Here is a 21879-nt window from a genome sequence, read left to right as displayed (position 1 = left end):
CATCAATGGAAAGTATCGCCTGATCCACACTGTAACGCATGCAACAATCCTTTTGAAGACTATGAACACTTCTTCGTAAAATGTTCATACTTAGTTAACTTTCATAGAATAATAAATGTTTTTTTTTTGCTCAAATTGGCTATAACAAAAACATGATTACATTAAAAACCATTGTAATTGGTTATAAAATGCAATATCCGATTTGTGATGACAACAACTTGATGCTAACAATAATAGGATATTCAATTTACAAAGGATATTTCATAAGTAAGGCAAAAACCAAAAAAAATAAACCTACTTGTTACATTAAAACAATACTTATTGATGATGGAACATATTAATAACTTTTTCTCCAATCTTCAAAGCTGCTCTTCAATTTCTCTCAGCGTAGTATTATCCCAAAACACTGCATATTTCAAAACTAAACACACCTCTTGAAAACAGTCATGATCACTGAAATTGAAAGGGAAAATTAATTAATACAGTAATTAACACCAATCAGTACAGAAATAATAGAATCAAGATTTAAATACCATTTCCAGACAATATACATCTACGTGCACAGACACACACAATACTTAGAACAAGCATGGCCAAGATTTATATACCTTTTTTTCCCAGCTGTGAATGACCCAATTACATACATTACACGCTAACATCACAAATAACCGTAGTCAATACCAGATATATAATATAAACCCATACATGTAAATAATATATATAATAAAGGATTCATGGAATGATCTATATATATGAATGGAAATATATTTATTTTTAAAACTTTATGTTGTCTAGCAGGCCAAGCCTGCAAGCTGACCGACACGTGGCGCACTTTTTTTTGGTTGCCAATATGGTATTAGGTTGTATATGTTTTGAATAGACAGCATACATATGCAAAATATAACAACACTTACATCCATATATACGACAAAAATATCTTTAACTCCATAATCGCAGAAAACACGATCGCGAGCAAAACACATTGCCATCACTCTGCAGCGGAAACACATGGCCGGTGATAAACAATGAGCCGACCGGACTCACCCAAGCCGGATATTTGTTTTAAATAATTATATAAATATTACATGTTAAAAAAAAAAAAAAAAAACTATCTCATTTTTTTAATTTCACGTCAAATTAGTGAATTTTATACAAACTAATTCGACGAAATGGAATAAAAAGTTGTATTAAATGGAAATACGTCATAAGTATGCCTTACTACAATATATGTTATTCAAATTTAGTTCAATAACAATTAAAGTTGATTGTAATAAAACAATAAGTATATATGTTTTAGAAAAAACTTCTGCTAATTATAATTTATTGGAATAGTCTGTGTTATTGTCATGTGGTAATTTAAGTGTGAGAAAATGAGATGTGTATCATGTGTGGCGAGTGAGAGCCCCCGTGTGCGGGGACATTGTTTATATTTCGAAGGCCGACCCCAAGGCCCCAACCTTGGCAGCCTTCCAATGTTTACATGTTCTGGGGAATTAAATGTTTGTGTGTTAAAAAAACCAACAAAACATCCATCTTAGATTTACAGTCAGAAATAGTGATCTTCAATCGTTCTAGAATAATGGTTCCAAAGACAATAACCAGATAGCCGCAGCCATGGTTACGACAGATGCAGCCTTAGGATGTCGACCTTCAAATGATGTTTCAATGTTCTTACCAGAAGCCCATTCTTTCTACCTCACCCTTGAACACATTAGAGCTAACAATGTAACGATAACAGTTATCTACTCAGGGTCTCTATCGCTGGACACTTTCTCGGTACCAAAGACACTCCACAATCTTTCTTAAAGTTGCCATGTTATATTTTGCTGGGTTCTTTGACCTACGGGGATACCTGGTAATGAAAAGCAAGTCGCGCCGCAAAAGCGGTATTATCACAGCTTCACTTTATCGATGTTTAATCATTTTTGACAAAAGTCTTTCAATCACAGTGGCAAAATTAGAATCAATATGTGTATAACAAATTACAATCGACCAAAGCAACTATCCGTGAATGTTTTCCTTTCTATAGAAAGTCGCCCAGACAAACGAGGTTGACCTTGTCCGTCCTTGGTTTGTTTTATTTTGCTTAACGTCCTGTTATCAGCTAAGGTTATTTAAGGACGGCCTCCCGTGCATGCGTGTGTTTTGGGAGGCTGCGGTATGTTCGTGTTAAGTCTCCTTGTGATAGGCCGGAACTTTTGCCGATTTATAGTGATAACTCACTTAAGCATACTGCCGAAGACACCCAGCAGGACACCCCACCCGGTCACATTATACTGACAACGGGTGAACCATTCCGACTCCCTAATATGCTAAGCGCTAAGAAGGAGTGGCAACTACCATTTTTATGTCTCGGCAAGGTTACAGAATCCAAAGCTGGTTTGGTTTGGTTTATTTTGTTTAACGTCCTATAAACAGCTAAGGTCATTTAAGGACGCACCTCAAGCCTTCCTCACGATCGATAATATTTAGGCACGAGGACCAGAGTCAGTGCATCACGTGTATTGAACATTATAACATGAACCACATATTGTATTGTATCGATCTAAAGCATATAAAAGGTATTTTGTTATAACGGCACATTTTTAGCTCACCTGGTCCAAAGGACCAAGGCGAGCTTATGCCATACCATTGCGTCCGTCGTCCGTCCGTCAACAATTGACTTCTTCATAACCATAATTCATAACCACACATCAGAATTTGACCAAATTTGGTCAGAAGCATCCCTATGGGTAGGGGACCCCCTGGCGGCCTCTGGGGCGGGGCCAAAAGGGGTCATATTTGCGCTATTGATATAAACGACTTTTTCTCTGAAACCAAGCAATGGCTATCACTCATATTTGCCTGGTAGCATCACTATGGGGTGGGGATTCAAAATTGTACAAATGATGGGGCTGACCCCCCAGGGGCCTGAGGGGCGGGGCCAAATGTGGTCAATATGGCTATATTGATATAAACGACTTCTCTGAAACCAAGCAATGGCTATCGCTCATATTTGCCTGGTAGCATCATTATGGGGTGGGGATTCAAAATTGTACAAAAGATGGGGCTGACCCCCCAGGGGCCTGAGGGGTGGGGCCGAATGTGGTCATTTTGGCTTTATTGATATTAACGACTTCTTCTCTGAAACCGAGCAATGCCTGTCTCTCATGTTTGCCTGGTAGCATCACTATGGGGTTGGGATTTATATTGTACAAATGATGGGACTGACCCCCCCCCCCCCCCCAAGGGGCCTGAAGGGCGGGGCCAAATGTGGTCAATCTGGCTATATTCATATAATTGACTTCTTCTCTGGAACCAAACAAAGGATATCTCTCATATTTTACTGGTAGCATCACCTTGGGGTAGGAATTTGAAATTGTACAAATGACGGGGCTGACCCCCTGGGGTCTGAGGGGCGGGGCCAAAAAGGGTCAGTTTTACAGAATTGATATAAACGACTTCTGCTCTGAAACTAAGTAATGGATATCACTCATATTTACCTGGTAGCATCATTATGGGGTGGGGTTCCAAAATTCTACAAATGGTGAGGCTGACCCCCCGGGGGGCCTGAGGGGCGGGGCCAAGTGGGTCAATTTGGCTGAATTGGTCTTATACAATGTAACAATATCAATATATCAAGAGAATATACAAAGTGTATCTGCCTATCAATATAAACATTCACACACACGGGGGTTGGGATAGCAAGCCACATACTTCAATGTCTTTAATATTCGTATATACATGTATAATATGGCAATGATATATTTTATATTGAAATATTATATTAAATCATAAGAGAAGCCATTTTTCCAATTTATGTTGTAAGTCTGTTATTTTTGTACGCCTTATGCCTAGTTATTAAAACTTTATGGGATTTGAGATCAAAGAGTAAATGGTTCTTTAAACTTGTAATGTTAATATTATTTTCCAAACATTTCATTTTAAACAAGTATTGTTTAATCAGTAGTAAAATAAGATTATCCACAATCAAATCGGCTTCATTAAAGGGCAAGGATCAGATAAATGGAAAAGTTAGGGCGTCACACATGAGATATCACCAATTCATTAAAATGATATGTATACAATATCTGAATAGTTGTTTTCTTTCATTTATAGTTATAGATACATCGGAAATAATATGCTGATTTAAAATGCTGATAAATTGATAAAACATTCAGATTTGTTTAAAATGTCAACATAACTTGAGTGGATTGTAAGAGCAATCAGACCCAAGTGTGTCAAAGTTCCATTTTACAATTTTGTCACTGAAGATATGGGGGAAATTTGTTCAAACAAATTGAAATAAGATATCAAATTAGATAAAAAGACAATATAGAACAAGGAATAGCGTGTTTAAAGGTATAAAAACGAAAGCCGAAATTTGGTGTGACGGACGTCATACGCATGTGGGTTAATGTTGCGTCCCGTTTTCTTGCTCATTAGTGTATTCATGTAAAATATACATTGTTGTACATTGTTGCAACTTGTACATTCCAATGACGTCACATTGTTTACAGATCCCGCGTTGTGTCTGCACTGCCTGACACGAAGGCTTCATTTTGTGGTTTTTAGTGTTTTTGTTAGTTTTCTGATAATTCAATGGATCAGGTATGATTAAACAACCCCAATCAATATGAGGTGTGAATGTAATTTTAAGTTTAAACGGCATGTTGCGAAAAATACTTCAACTTTCACTTTGTCAGTGCATTCGTGATCGCAGCTTCGATCGGCTGTCATGGCAACGACGAGGACGGTGGTTTTATCAATATGACGAATTTACAAACTTGCATGTGTACATCCGAAAACTTCTAACTATACCTTATGTCTTTGGAAATCATATGTAAATAATTAATTGAATTAATGACGATCCATTGCATTCGTTTATTAACGTTCGTTCGTTTCGATATGCCGATTTCGATACTTAAAACACTGAAGAGTTCCAATATTGGAGAATGAACATTAACACTTGCCTATAAATCGTCCTAGAGCACCCGACTACCCTAAATCAATACTTATGAAACAGGTAAGAGCGTGAAGGTAATTGTATGAGAACAACGAAAAGTGCTGTACATTCTTACGAAAATGACAAACATTGTCAATATTACTTAAAAAGTAGTCAATTAATCGGCACTTCGTCAATTAACACCAGTTTATAACGCCGTTATGTAACCGTACTTGAATAAATAGAAGAATGTACAGCACTTTTTCTCGGTTTCTTAGCACGATGAATAAGTGTATCATATTTGTCTGTACGACAAAATACGTTAGTCGGGTGCTCTGGCCATATTTTCCGACCAAGTGTTAATGTAGTTCTTCGTGCCGGTCACGTGACCACGCGAGAACACGAGGAACGACGAAAACATCCCGATAAAGACGTTGGACACCTAACATTAAAATCCGATCAAGAAAACAAACAGAACTAACCGGGAAATCATTAAATGTTGAATTTATATTTAAACATGACGTTTTTTGTTCTTTTTAATTATAAATGCAACATTAACCCACATGCGTACGCACGGTCAACAAATTGTCTTCACAAATCTGGTAAATTAAGTGTGGTTTTCAACATAAGTAAAAGGTACATTAATGAAAAACACCAGAACTAAAATAGTATTAAAAATAAAGTATTGTTTAAAAATTATATCTATGTTATGCAATAATTTAATACATTATAATTCCAACGTCAAGTTCGGCCAATTTCGTTACGGCCGTTCGTGATCAATATTTTAATGATCCCGGATATTTTTTCGAGACACGTACTGCCGTTTCCGTCTTTAGATGCCTAATGTGTGTAGTACGTCATCAGAAGTTGTAGGTGTTGGAAGATGGCTGCCGCGTGAGTAAGTACACTCAATCGGTCCATGCTTTTCCTTTAGTTACGGGCGACACATCAATTTATAATGACGAAATCATAACAGCAGGATAATATTATAGTCCCATTTGTTATCCAATACGCTTTAAATGCATATTAAACCAGACAACTTGGTTCATGCTGCAGATATCTCGAGTAAATGGATGATTTGTCGATTGCGCTGGTCGGTCGTAACATTTTGACAATTCCATAGCGAATGGTTTGGTTTGGTTTATTTTGTTTAACGTCCTATTAACAGCTAAGGTTATTTAAGGACGGCCTCCCGTGCGTGCGACATGCATGCGTGTGGTGAGTGCGTATGTGTGTTTTGGGAGGCTGCGGTATGTTCGTGTTCAGTCTCCTTGTGATAGGCGGGAACTTTTACCGATTTATAGTGCTACCTCACTGAAGCATACTGCCGAAGACACCCAGCAGCACACCATAGCGAATGGACGTAATGGGTTGACAACCAATCTTGACACATGCAAGTAAATAGTTACAGGCGTTCAAAATACCATCGAAAAAGATATTTCCGTAAATGGAGAACTTTTTATTTCGTGGATATTTCACTATTTACAAAACTGAAAAAAGTTAACAATTATTTTTATGTAGCCTCCGCGTATCAGAACTAAATAAATGAAATGAACGGACGTCACACCTTGACCACCTTATAGCCGTGCGGATGTAACATTTTGACTATACCTTGTATGCACATTTTGTCAATTGTTACAGACGAACTCTAAATAGTTGAAATACTTATTTTCATAGTATATTTGGTTTGGTTTATTTTGTTTAACGTCCTATTAACAGCTAAGGTCATTTAAGGACGGCCTCCCGTGCGTGCGACATGTATGCGTGTAGCGAGTGCGTATGTGTGTTTTGGGAGGCTGCGGTATGTTCGTGTTAAGTCTCCTTGTGATAGGCCGGAACTTTTGCCGATTTATAGTGCTACCTCACTGAGGCATACTGCCGAAGACACCCACCAGCACACCCCACCCGGTCACATTATACTGACAACGGGCGAACCAGTCGTCCCACTCCTTGTATGCTAAGCGCTAAGCAGGAGCAGCAACTACCATTTTTAGAGACTCTGGTATGTCTCGGCCAGGGGACAGAACCCAAAGCCTTCCTCACAGGGGCGAACGCTCAACTAAAGGCCAAAAGTGAGGCATTGTCAAGGGAGACATTAGGAAGAAGAAAGTTGTTAAGAAAGAAGAGAAAAGATAAGATCCCAAGTTTAGTCGCCTCTTACGATCATGCAATGGGGGCAGCAGGTACAATTCTTATGCCCTACCTGCAGGGCCCGCAAATTGAAGAAGATAATGCCAAGTCAAAGGAGAGACAAAAGAGGTACATGTCAACGTCTGTTGTAAACAGAAAATATGTGAAATAAATGTGTTAAATGTGTTATTTATTTCAGTCCTAGAAGCGAACTGCAGACATAGTCATGCGATGTTGCTTATCACAATTGCTAAAAAATAAATAATCCCGCAAATTGTCGTCAATTGATTAATATCTTTTTACATAAATATAAAGTTACTAAGTACTGCAAAGTAAATTAACTTGGAATAAATAGATATAACGAGTATGGGTGATGTATATAACAACACTGCAGAAACAATTTGACTTTTTAAGAATGTTGTACTGCCTTTTTCAGGTATAGAGAAAGATTAAAAGGCAGAGGAATGCAACCTAAGAAAGTGGACAAAGGTTCAAAAGTCCTTACTCTTGATCAATTAATGCATGTGCACGCCACGGAATGCTGGTGAAAGATTGTCAGTTTATAGTGGATGCACCGAGTGACAGTATAACATTACAAGTACAATTTCTTGTATTCATGAATCATCTGTCTCTGTATAATATCATTCCTGTTTCCCAGTTATCCATATCCCTGCATTCTATTCATGATAGCTTTACCCCAGGGATTTATGTCTCTATCAAGCATGGCACTTCCATGTATCCTGCTGTTGTAAGTGAATTATTGGTAAACTTTTGTTTATATTTTGATGGCTTGTGTTTTTGCATATCATATAGCAGCGTGTTAAAAGTATAAACACTTTAAATCTTTCAAAATTATTTTCCCCTATATTTTTACCAAAGGACTGATAATATTAATGTCTTAATCTTACTAGCAGGTTTTTGACAAAATACCAATAATATAGATCTACATATTAAATTTTAAATTATGTCAAGACAAGTACTGTTAAATGTTTAATTTTCGCTATATTCCCGATCTTTATGAAGTGCGCGAATATAAATCCCCAAGCAAAATGTTTAGTACTTACATGTACAATAGACACTGTACACTTAATAACAATGAATCGCGAATTCAAAACCCCGCAAATACATTTGGATTTTAAAACCGCGAAATTTAAACACTTCACAAGCAACCAATTAGAAAAAGGTCTTAACGGTTTTTTTCTTGAGGCACGCTTCTATATTTTGTTATGTTACAAAGTTCATTTGTTATCTTTTAAATAGCAATATTTCCTGAAATCTTAAGTATCAGAAGGAAGTATTGCTAAGAGAAAGTTGTACATTAGATTTAAAGGAGTGGTTGATGAGATGGTCCATCGATCTGCTGTGTTCATTTCATTCAAATTTTAATTTTTGATCTCCATACATACATGTACATGTACAAAAATATATGATCTTAACATGGTAATCTGAAATTTCTTGCAATTTTGTAATAATTTTTTTTTTCAAAGTTCTAAAAAATATCCTTGATTCTTAGTAAACAGTATTATTAAATTACATCTAAGTCAATGATTTTTTTTACTGTCCACATGCACATATCAAGGAATGTATTGAAGCATGTTTTGTTCTCTAAAATATGTCCATGTATGGTACTATAAGACTGTTTAATAAGAGTATATTGTCTGAATAATCAATTATTAAAACAAATTAACTCAATAGAGATCAGTAATTGATGAACACAATTATTATTAAATGTTATACATGTATGTAAGAGCGATATATATGTTTGTCAGTGTTCTCTGATTTCAGGTTGAGAATTGGCCCCTTGTCCATTTCTTTACGGAGAAAAAGGGGAAAGGAAAACTATGGGTGCAGAACACTATATTAAACAATGTTCTGCCATCTGATGTCGAAAAAATCCTTTCAGCACCTTCACTGGAGATGGTTGGGTCAAGGTTCTATTATAAATTTGAAGGTAGGTACATGTACTTGAAGCCAAAACTTGTTGTGAGAGATTCTGTAATGAATATTTATTTCATTATACAATATTTGCAATGCAACTTAATTAATGTAAAATATTTCTTCTTTTTCAGACCTTTGATTCCAATGCTGCAACAGATGATGATGTCCGTGTCTTTAGTTAATATTAAAGTTGAAAATTTACACTTAACTTACGTTTTTGTTATTTTTCTGTTTCTTGAATTAAAAAACACACTTTTATCCAAACCTTAAATTCATTAAATGTAATGTAAATTATCAAAAAACAAGGTCTGTATTGAAAAACAAATGGACTAAGATTGGTCTTCATTTTGAATGCAGTGTTATTTGTCAAACTGTTACGTCCAACCAAAGTGTCAGTTTATCAACATGTCAATCCGTCAAAAGTTACATCCATACATAGAAACAATAAATAAATCAATACATATTTGATTATATATTATTGAAACAATAGAGATTCTTCTTTAAAGTAACAAGTTTTTAAATTTCTTGAAATAATTACAAGGTATGCTAATTCTTTTTTCTAACATTCAAACCAATTATTAAAAATAGCTGTTGATATCGTTACATCCATCCCGCTGACAAAAAAGGGTTATAATGTTTTAATTAAAGATATGTAAATCCTGCAGGAATTAAAGGCTAGATAATATTTGGTATGCTTCTTCAGATAAAGTGAAAATATTTGTTAAAAAAATGCCATAACTAGCAAAAAATCTCGATCTTAATTGTCAATGTTACATCCATCACTTTTTCCCTTTTCAACTTTGAAGCATTTTCTTTTCAAAATGATACAGTAAGCTATCTTTTACTGGTAACAAACAAAAAGAGGTTTTAAGCTTTAACCAAAGCCTAAAATGGAAGAGTTTTGATAACTTTTAAAAAGTTGTGCGTGATGCCCGTAACTTTTCCATTTATCTGATCCTTGCCCTAAAACTAAATGTATCAAAAATAAATTCCTGTTTTACAAAATCAATTTGAATGTTATTAGTTGCAAGCAGTTGTTAAAACTCTCTCAATGTAGAACAAACTTGATTACAATCCCCAAAAAGATGCTCAATGGTTTCTGGATTTGTTTTACAAAAGGTACAGGTTGGATTTTGTTTTATGCCTGTTTTATGTAGAAGTGTATTTGTCGTTATAATTCTATGATTAGTTCTATATTGTAACCATCTTAATTTAATATTGAGTGTTGTTCTGAAAGGAGAGGCATAAATTTCTTTCCATTGTTTTTCCTGGATATTGAAAATTACAGACCATTTCGTTTGTGAGGTAGGTTTTATTTCATTATGGCATAAGACTATATATATCATGTACACCTTTGTTCCTTTTCAATATACTGTTAAAATTTAAAGGTATATTGGCTAAACTGATCTACTTTTTCAAAGAAAAGTTTTCTTGTTTACGATTTGTAAAATGTTTAACTGCTCTTATTATACTATGGAATGTCAAACAATTGGATCTAATATCAAATCTTTGTTGGAAATCTTTAAAATTATAATGGTTCGGTTTATTTTGCTTAACGTCCTATTAACAGCTAAGATAATTTAAGGACGGCCTCCCATGCGTGCAACATGCATGTGTGTGGTGAGTGCCTATGTGTGTTTTGGGAGGCTGCGGTATGTTCGTGATAAGTATCCTTGTGAAGCATACTGCCGAAGACACACAGTAGGACACCCCACCCAGTCACATTATACTGACAAGGGGCGAACCAGTCGTCCCTCTTCTAATATGCTGAGCGCTTAGCAGGAGCAGCAACTACCATTTTTATCAGACTCTGGATTGTCTCGGCTAGGGGACAGAACCCAAAGCCTTCCTCACAGCGGCGAATGCTCAACGAAATGCCAAAAGTGAGGCATTGTCAAGGGAGACATTTTCAGAAAGAAGAGAAAAGATAAGATCCCAAATTTAGTGGCCTCTTATGATCCACTGGGGCAGCAGGTACAATTCTTACGCCCTACCTGCAGGGCAGACATAAATTATAAAATGTACCATCTTACTTGATAATATTACAGAAGAACAGTACTCTTTTCTTGTACCATTCTTGACCAAAAACATGTTTATTACTTATTTTTATATTATAGTTCCATAGCGGGTTTTTGCAAATCTGTTGATTATATATATTGGATGAGGCTACTGTTTGATACCATGCTTCTAGTACATCATTCTTCTAGTGTAATTTTAAGTTTATGGATTCCACAGTTAAGAAAACCTATCAATATATTCATCTGTAATGCACATCCAACTTGCATTCTTGCATCCGCCTTACCCACGTTGCTTTTAGGGCTGTTATGAAAAATTGCAAATGAATCATTTTCAAACCACCTTCGTTGTATGATTGAATTATAACATCACGTTTAACTTTATCTATCCTTCCACACCAAAGAAATTCATTTAATATATTGTTGATATTTTTTATATAAGTATCATGTGGGTTTGGAAGAGCTATGAATAGATGGTTAAATTGTGAAATTAGTAAGGTTTTGATAAGTTATCTTCCCATTCGGAGTAAGATTTCTTCTGCTCCATTAGCTTCACGATGATTTATCCGATCTGTACTTACCTATGTGCTACGTCAATATCGGCGTTTTCTATTTCAATGTCCAGGTCCGATTTGAGGAAACCGTGGATCTTTCGGCACGTCTTTTCTATATCTTCATCTTGAAAAACCGAAAGTTCGTACACTTGATTTTCTAGTATATTGTTCAAGTTCGTTTGTGTCATACTGGGCTTTTTCCGCAAAAAAAGCCTACTTCAGCCACCGCATCCTCATTTCTCTAGACGGCACAACATTTGTAAAACTTCTTTTTCCCAAACTGCTTACATATTAGAAACGTTAACATTTCTGTGCAAGTCTGTCAATAAGATATGAATAATAATAGCCATATTTCTAATTTTTAGCCCACCAGATGGTGGGGCTATTCAAATCGTCTTGCGTCCGTCCGACAATTCTTGTTATAGCTATTTCTCAGAAGGTACTTAGGGATCTTTGTGAAATTTCATATGTGGGTTGCCCTTGGTTCATAGTTATGCATATTGCATTTGGGACCAATCGGAAATCAACAGGCAGCCATCTTGGATTTTGACAATTAAAGTATGTTATCGCTATTTCTCGGAAAGGACCGAACCTTGGTCTGTAGTTATGCATATTGCATTTTGGGATTGATCAGAAAACAATATGGCCGACAGGCAGCCATCTTAGATTTTGACCATTGAAGTTTTTTATCGCTATTTCTCAAAAAGGAATAGTGAACAGATCTTTCTCAAAGTTCATATGTAGGTTGCCCTTGGTCCCTGGTTATGCATATTTCATTTTGGGACCAGTCGGAAAATAACATGGCCGATAGGCATCCATCTTGGATTTTGACAATGTTTTTATTTCAAAATATTTTATGAGCAATGCATATATAATAAATACAAATATTTATGCATGCAAATACAGCATTGTTCAAAGAATCGGACAACACGCCAAGCCTATATAAGTCTTCTTCCATGCTTCAGATGCATGCTGTGACGAAATGGCTTGCTTCGATGGATGACAAATTGACGCCCTGAAAGTAAAATATACATATATCAAAGGTCATCACAACGTGACCACTTATGGGATGTTGTTAGATGTTCATGTAACGTAGTGAGAATGACCATCTAGATTTTAATTAGATTGAAAGTATGGAAAATAAACGTCTCGCCCTGTACACCAGTCAACCCAGGGTCGATGGGTAAATACTTCTACTGTAGCTTCGGAAAGGAGGACAAGAACTATAGAAATACAATTTAACAATTTATTATGAGAAACATGTCAGTATTTACAACATAGGACAAATATACAGAGCACAGAACGATAATAATAGACCTAACAACTAAGGAAAACCCCCATATCTATTAATAGCTAAGCTACGAAACTAACCCCCTCCCGGCTTTATAGCTCCCCATCCCACAATGATATAATCTAAACTAACGAACCTAACATAACCCCCAATTAACCCTAAGTACCTACCGCAGAGAAGAGAAGGTTTGCACCACAGGAAACTAATCCAGCGCTCTGCTCACCGAAATATAGGAACACAACCTTATACATAAAATTGACAATAGGAAACGGTGGACCAATCGAAAAAGAGGAAAATAGACGAAACCCAGACGAGACCAAGTTACACAAGACAGAAGCACGGGAAAAACACAGACCTCGCACAGGACACGTGTACAGAAACAAACAACAAGCCAAATACGTCACAGGTACATAGAGTACAAACTCCAATAATCCCTAGTACACTGACACAGACTACCTGTATAAAGCTGACCAGTATAATTAAACATTGAACATAACGCTTAGTCAGCTTAATGTAACATAAATAATAACCTAACATAACACAAATAATAGCACCCCCGCTACACTCCTCCGTTCTTTGAAAAAGGTAGCTATCTATGTACAAAAAAAACAAAGGTAAACCCCGGCATAACTCAATTTTAACAAGATATTCCCCGCTATAAAATGAGATCCAAAAATCATTTGAAATAAATCAATTCCTGCAAACAATTAACATAGCAGGTAAATGGATTAGATCTATCAAAAATATTATTAACTGGCAACAATATCTAACAAATTGATATCAAAATTTAACACAAATAAATGTCTATCAAAACTATGTATATCTGCTCTGTAAATCAAGCATAACAAATGTTTAACACTTGGTAAATATAAAATACAAAACAATTAACCAGCACAAATAATAATGTTATAATGTCTCTGTTGCTGAAAATGCGGTTCGAGTGTCCTTTAAATTTATAGATATAATTTAATCATTTAGCACTGAAGAATTAATCCAAAGAAAATGTTCACACGCGCGCGAGGACTAAATGTCCAATGTCTCCCAATTTCACTCTCTTTGGTCCTGTCATCACCACATCAAATCTAGGTAGTCGTCATCGCCAGTGTCAAGTACTTCCTCCTCCTTGCTAGCTCCCCAGCCTCTGGTCCTCGTAGTGGCGAAGTACTTCCCCTCTTGGTCCCTATGATAACGGTGCACCGGATGAGCTTTGGGCACCCCTGGGCCAGATGACGCAGCCATACGCCGTTGGCGCGACACACTCTCCCTATTGGCTGCCACCCGCTCAGTCACGGGCCGCAGAGGGATCACAAATCCCCCGGTGTGGACATATTTTTTGTTGGGTCCCACCACTCCCTTTGTATCACTGACCAGGCCCTTGGCCTCCTGTAGGTTTACTTTGTGTCTCCTCACATAATGCCTGGTGAGCTGTTGCTTACAGTATTGAACAAATGAGCACACCTGACACCGGTAGTTGACCAGTTCTGCTCTGTGCACCTCTACCCAATGGGTTCGCATCTGTTTGTATGTTTCATAAACCTTGTCTGAACATGCCTGGGCCTCCCTCTGTCCACCATACTCGCATATCGCTGTCCAGTTCCTCCCTCTCCTTGTCTACAAACAGTTGGACAACATCCATCTTTGATGGCAAAGTGACAAAACTGTGTTACCTACAATGACAAAATCAAAAGTAATATTTAGTATTTAATTAAGTTTTTAGCTCTAACCAAAACTTTTTTTTTTAGCCCACCATCATCAGATGGTGGGCTATTCAAATCGCCCTGCGTCCGTGGTCCGTCCGTCCGTACATACCAAAGTCTTTGAAAATGGTAGTTGCTACTCCTGCTTAGCGTTCAGCATATTTGGAGTGGGACGACCGGTTGGCTCGTTGTCAGTATAATGTGACCGGGTGGGGTGTGCGGCTGGATGTCTTCGGCAGTATGCTTCAGTGAGATAGCACTTTAAATCGGCAAAGGTTCCGGCCTATCACAAGGAGACTTAACACGAACATACCGCAGCCTCCCAAAACACACATACGCACTCACCACACGCATACATGTCGCACCCATGGGTGGCCGTCCTTTAATGACCTTAGCTGTTAATAGGACGTTAAACAAAATAAACCAAACCAAGCCTTGTTATGCATATTGCATTTTGGGACCGATGGAAAGACAACATGGCCGACAGGCAGCCATCTTGGATTTTGTCAATTGAAGATTGTTGTCGCTATTTCTGAGAACGTTCTGAAGGGATCTTTCTCAAATTTCATATGTAGGTTCCCCTTGGTGCCTTGTTATGCATATTGCATTTTGGGACCGATCGAAAAACAACATGGCCGATAGGCAGCAATCTTGGATTTTGACAATTGAAGTTTGTTATTGCTATTTCTGAGGAAGGGATCTTTCTCAAATTTCATATGTCGGTTCTCCTTGGTCCGTTGTATTGCATTTTTGGACCAATCTGAAAACATTGTCGACAGACAACCATTATCGCCAAATATCAAATTTCATATGTATATACAAGTTTCCCTTGTTTAAAAAGCACTGGAGGGATGTTTCTCAATTTATACAGATGAGTAAGAGGAAGGGAAAAAAAGAGAAAAGATCAATCTGACATGGAACCTATGAAGATCATTCAATGGTGGGCGCCAAGATCCCTCTGGGATCTCTTGTTATTATTCCGGTGTTAATATTTTCTTTGGTTTAATAATCCTTTCAGCCCTGGTCCTCACAGGCGTAGTTACCTCCCTTGGACTATGGTACTCATACTCTCCTTCTCCCTCATCATCCGTACCCCCTCCTAATGGTTCATTCTCATTCTAGCCATACATCTGATGTTTTTAGCCCACCATCATCATCATCATCAGATGGTGGCCTATTCAAATCGCCCTGCGTCCGTGGTCCGTCCCTCCGTCCGTCCGTAAACAATTCTTGTTATCGCTTATCCTCAGAAAGTACTGAAGGGATCTTTCTCAAATTTCATATGTAGGTTCCCCTTGGTACCTAGTTATGCATATTGCATTTTGAGACCAATAGGAAAACAACATGGCCGACAGGCAGCCATCTTGTATTTTGGCAATTGAAGTTTGTTATCGCTATTTTACAGAAGGTACTGAAGGGATCTTTCTCAAATTTCATATGTAGGTTCCCCTTGGTGTTGCATTTTGGGACCAATCCGAAAACAACAGACAGCCGCTATCGCTAAATCTTAAACTTTATATATAGGTTCCCCTTGTTTGAAAAGTACCAGACGGCTGTTTCTGAATTTACACAGATTAGTAAGACTTTGAGGAAGGGAAAAGTTGAGAAAAGATCAATCTGACAAGGAACCTATAAAGTTCATGCAATGGTGGGCGCCAAGATCCCTCTGGGATCTCTTGTATTGCCTTGATAGGGTTTAACATGGTCTACATGGATTGTTATTGGATTGTGACCTGGGGCTTTCTGAATCTGGTATGTTACTTCTGACGGTTTTTTTTAATTATTTTATAGGGTCCTGACCAACCAAGACCACGTTTATTCTGTAGCCCTGGGGGTACCATCGCCAGATATAATCCCCTTCCTTATACTGACGGGCCTTTAAACCTCTATCATAATATTTTTTTCTGCCGAGATGCAGCTATTCCTAGATTTTCTCTAGCTGTTACAAAAGCCTATCTCATTGCACTCTGGAGCCAGTCCACATACAGGTTATGACACGGACTTCAGCTTCCCCAGGGTGCATCCCTACCATTATATCTATGGGAAGATTTATCTCCCGTCCTAACATTAGGAGATTTGGGCTACACCCAGTGCTAACATGTGGTGTTGCTCTGTATGCTGTTAGAATATAAGGGAGATGATCGTCCCAATCGTTATAGTGGTCATTCACATACATAGATAGCATTTGTAAGAGGGTTCTATTCAGGCGTTCAACTAGACCATCAGACTGCGGACGATAAGGGGATGTTCTCGTTTTTTTTATTCCCAGCTTTTCACAAACTAGTTTGAATAATTCACTCTCAAATTCTCTACCCTGGTCTGAGTGTACTTGCTTTGTTACCCCAAATCTACTGAATAATTCTGAACATAACTTGTGCGCAACCGTGAGGACAGTATGGTCTCTTACTGGATATGCTTCCACCCATTTGGTGAAATAGTCACTTACTACTACGATGTTAAGATTCCCATTCTCAGTTTCCTGAAGTCCCCTAATATGTCTACTGCTATTCTGTCCAAGGGTTGAGAAACCTGAGTTATAGATGACTCTAATGGGAAACGACCTAACCCAGGACCAGGTTTCCGTCTGGCACATTGACTACAGGACCTAACCTCATAGGGGTATGTATGCATGCTTCGTCTACTTGGGGTGTGAGTAAGGTGAGTCTTAAGATTCTTAAGCTGTCTTATATTTTGGTTTGGTTTATTTTGTTTAACGTCCTAATAACAGCCAATGTCATTTAAGGACGGCCTCCCGTGCGTGCGACATGCATGCGTGTGGTGAGTGCGTATGTGTGTTTTGGAAGGCTCCGGTATGTTCGTGTTAAGTCTCCTTGTGATAGGCAGGAACTTTTGCCAAATTATAGTGCTACCTCACTGAAGCATACTGCCGAAGATATCCAGCAGCACACCTCAACCGGTCACATTATACTGACAACGGGCGAACCAGTCGTCCCACTCCTAATATGCTGAGCGCTAAGCAGGAGCAGCAACTACCATTTTTAAAGACTCTGGTATGTCTCGGCTAGGGGACAGCACCCAAAGCCTTCCTCACAGCGGCGAACGCTCAACTAAAGGCCAAAAGTGAGGCATTGTCAAGGGAGACATTAGGAAGAAGAAAGCTGTTAAGAGAAAAGATAAGATCCCAAATTTAGTCGCCTCTTATGATCATGCAATGGGGGCAGCAGGTACAATTCTTACGCCCTACCTACAAGGCAGTAAAGTACTGGAGGGACGTTTCTCAATTTACACAGATTAGTAAGTGGAAGGGAAAAATAGAGAGATCAATCTGACATGGAGCCTATATAGATCATTCAATGGTTGGCGCCAAGATCCCTCTGGAATATCTTGTTTATTGTATTCGTGTGTGTACCTAAGTGTTTTTACAGAAATAGTTTGATTGACGTTGTTTCGTTTAATATCAGTTATTAATTAATGACATTTCACTGTTGATAGACCTTTTGTAATGTGAGGGGGATATGCTATAGAGTGAATGAAAACAGAAAATTCTAATGTACAGATGCTGATGGAAAACAACTAACGGGGGATATAATATAGCAAATAAATACCGAAATACTGTTGTGAAGAACAAAATAGAGATGGATAGCAAACGCGGGATTACAATGACAGTGCAACCAGCCAATAGGATTCAACTCCGCATATCGATTTCGATGTCTCCAGTCTGTCAACTTGTGTGGCGCCAGTCTCTCCGTGGTGAACTGGTGTGTGGCCCAGCCCTGATACAGCATGGTCCCAATCAGCGCCTCGTCTCCAACAATCTTCACACTCAGTGCATCATCTCATCACTTCCGCTCCTGGAAACATGCTACATACTACCGTGATCAGGATTATGTTAAAGGTGCTCGGAAAAATGTGTAAAATCAGTTTAAAGGAAAACACACTCCGAAAAGTCGGGTGTCTGCGGCTCTCCTTTGACACTTCAATTTACTTGACAGCTTGCGTTTTTTAAACGTTGTGATTACATTGCATGCGAGAGTCTCTCTCACATACCAATGTACGAGTCAGTGAGCATACGCATGTCAAACAAAAGCATGTTCGTTCATACCTATGAAGTGCCCTTAATGGACTACCATGCCTACAGAGTAAACAAAACACTTCTTTTATATATACCACCAATACTGCTCTTGATAGGTACCGTGGGCAATCTGTTTTCTTTTTTCGTTCTCCGCCAGTCTATGACTCGGGTATCTACATACTTCTACCTGGCAGTGTTGGCCCTTACTGATCTTTTGGTTCTGTATATAGGACTACTGAGGCGCTGGACGGGTGAGTTGACTGGGGTGGACATCAAAGACCACGCGGCGTGGTTATGCAAGCTAACAGTGACGGTGAGTTACCTTTTTAGTGATTTTTCGGTATGGCTAATTGTGGCAGTTACAGTGGAGCGTTATATTGCCGTATGCCATCCCCTTCAGGCTACTGTCCTGTGTAGCGTCCAAAAGGCTCGGAGAGTCAGTGTTGTCATGTTTCTCACCATTCTTGCCATTAATGTCCACTTTATGTGGACCGTGGATCTGTCCATAACCAAAACCAACGGCTCGGACATTGCTACGTGCGAGGCAAATGAGCGGTACACATACGCCCTAACGGAAGTTTGGCCCTGGGTGGATGCCGCTATCTACTCATTTGTACCATGTTTTATACTGGCCATTCTCAACTTCCTCATCATCAGGCAGGTACTATTGGCACGACGATTCCGGTGTCAGCTACAAAATTGTAAATCAGGAAGGAATAATCAATTACAGAAAAAGTTACCTACAGAGGGTAGTATCAAATTAACGCTGATGTTATTGGCTGTATCGTTCACATTCATGGTAACGACTTTACCAAACAACGTATCTCTGATAGTGACCGCTTTAATGGATAATCAGTTAAACACACTACAACAGATAGCCCGATTCGCTCTCGCTAAAACTATCACAGAACTGCTGATGTACACAAATCATTCAATAAATTTTTTTCTTTATTGTGCCACAGGGAAAAAATTCAGAAGAAACATCGAAAAACTAATATGTAAAGTGAAGGAATACCGGCGGTCGTTTGACCACAACAGTAGTCCGAACAGCATGTTGATGTCCCGTGTGAGTTTCAGTGGTAACCCGCGTATGAACCTCCTTAACTCAAACACCCACGGGGTAGGTAGTCGCAAGGCGACAGAACTGTAATTCATATACATTCTACATATTGTCAAATTAGTATGTCGTTATTGATATTAAAAGAAAATTTGATTTCCCCCCAAAATGTTTGTTGGTTTTCGTAATTGGTGTGAAAATGGCTGCATTTTATATGTGACTGACCAAATATAAAACAAATATAGTGTAACCAACAACCTGTTTATATATCACGCTCGATATTGGGATAGCATTCATTTTACTTAAATTTCGATAAATGAATGTTTGAGGTTACAGTTTATTATCATTTAGTTTTAATTGGTTTGGTGTTGTATAAGGCACAGTGCCTATCACCGATACTTCAGCTGTGTTTTTACTTCATATTGTTTGTATATTGCTTCGAATGCTCGCGGATTAAACGGATGCTTTTAACTCCATTTGTGGATATTTATCAGGTGAGTACTCTTACACTACAGCAAATATTTCTTTCATAGGAAAATTGCCGCGCTTGTACGTACACTGTACGAGGGGATTCAATAGTAACATTCCCGTATAAATCTTTATGTTTAACATTATCTGCTATAACACAAATGTCGAAATGCTAAAGGTTAATCATACTTTATATAATTATATTGACAATGGTGTTATCTTGTACCAAAAATAGCTGCTGGGAGTGTAACATTTGGGACCTTACTGCATACCGTATAATTACGTCGGAATTAAGTATACGCTTGCGTTATGTTAAATGAGTCTATACTATTAAATATATTATGTTTGTTTTTTGATAATATCGTGCAAAACATTACAATGGGTGCAACGTAAAAACATGTACAAAGTCCAACAGGCTCGTGATTAATTTTTAACGTACTTTTTATGAAACAATTTCCTAACATTTGATTATTAACGTTTCAGTGGAGCTTAACAATACAACATCGTGTAAGGTATAACAAGATGGTTTGATTTGGTTTGGTTTATTTTGTTTAACGTCCTATTAACAGCTGAGGACGGCCTCCCGTGCGTGCGACATGTATGCGTGTGGTGAGTGCGTATGTGTGCTTTGGTAGGCTGCCGTATGTTCGTGTTAAGTCTCCTTGTGATAGGCCGGAACTTTTGCGATTTATAGTGCTATCTCACTGAAACATACTGCCGAAGACACCCAGCGGCACACCCCACCCGGTCACATTATACTGACAACGGGCGAACCAGTCGTCCCACTCCAAATATGCTGAGCGCTAAGCAGCAGTAGCAACTAACAAGATTGACCAGTGATGTTCGTAGTTGGCCATACACGTATAAGGGGAAAGATAATTATTATTTCATCAAACAGTATTGGAATTATTTGGATTTCAAACTCCATTTCGCTAACCAGGCACCTCTCAAACAATTCAAGAACATAATCATATATGGTTTCTTATCATTTTCTCTATAAAAATGTGATGTCTTTAAAACTTTAAAACTTGTGATTATCTGTAACTTAAATTTTTCAGATATAAATTGTTTGTAGGTGTCATAATACGTTTTCGTTAAATCAAGTATGAATACTTTGTTTATTACATATAAGTGAATTATTAAACAATATGCTAATCCCATTTATAATGATTCAGCTTTCCCATCAAATACCATTACTGTACTTGTCACTTGTGGTTATTAGCATCAATATGGCTGCCAACGAGGTTTCATAGGCATTATCCAATCGATTTTTTTTCTTGAGTTGGAAGTGATCATAGAGTTATGTAGTCATGCCCTTTTTGATATGACAATCTAATACAGTTTATTTGGAAATTTTAGAAATGTATTGACACAGGCGTGCTCTATCAATAAGTGACCATTTTCTGTTTACTGGTTTGGTTTGGTTTATTTTTTTAACGTCCTATTAACAGGTAAGGTCATTTAAGGTCGGCCTCCCGTGCGTGCGACATGTATGCGTGTGGTGAGTGCGTATGAAGTTTCGCATTGCATTAAGGGATTGAAGAGCCTTGAATTGGATTTTCATTCGTATGTCACTCGACAATTTAGTTAAGTCGGGGATTGCAATCTTTATTGAAATAGTTGCTCATTTTTCGGAACCCATCGTTAGGCGGAATTAAATTGAGGACAAAGTTAATTTTTGATTTTGCACTATTCAATTTAACCCGAAAATTGTCATTTGCCTCAGCGGTGATCAACCACCTTTAATCTTTTTACGATTTGGTGTTTCCTTT

General features: G+C 37.9%; 1 protein-coding gene across 1 annotated transcript; it reads left to right on the top strand.

Annotated features, from left to right (window-relative positions):
• The first annotated feature begins 7118 nt into the window (after positions 1–7118).
• On the top strand, positions 7119–19732 carry LOC117338627. The gene is made up of 8 exons (XM_033899983.1): positions 7119–7183; positions 7491–7578; positions 8840–9005; positions 11041–11108; positions 11558–11700; positions 11927–12000; positions 13118–13258; positions 18813–19732. Exons 1-8 carry the CDS (start codon positions 7119–7121, stop codon positions 19730–19732), a joined length of 1665 nt encoding a protein of 554 aa, XP_033755874.1.
• Positions 19733–21879: the final 2147 nt, after the last annotated feature.

This window comes from Pecten maximus, chromosome 11, assembly GCF_902652985.1.
Source record: "Pecten maximus chromosome 11, xPecMax1.1, whole genome shotgun sequence".
NCBI lineage: Eukaryota > Metazoa > Mollusca > Bivalvia > Pectinida > Pectinidae > Pecten > Pecten maximus.
This window is presented reverse-complemented; position numbering and strand designations above follow the sequence as displayed.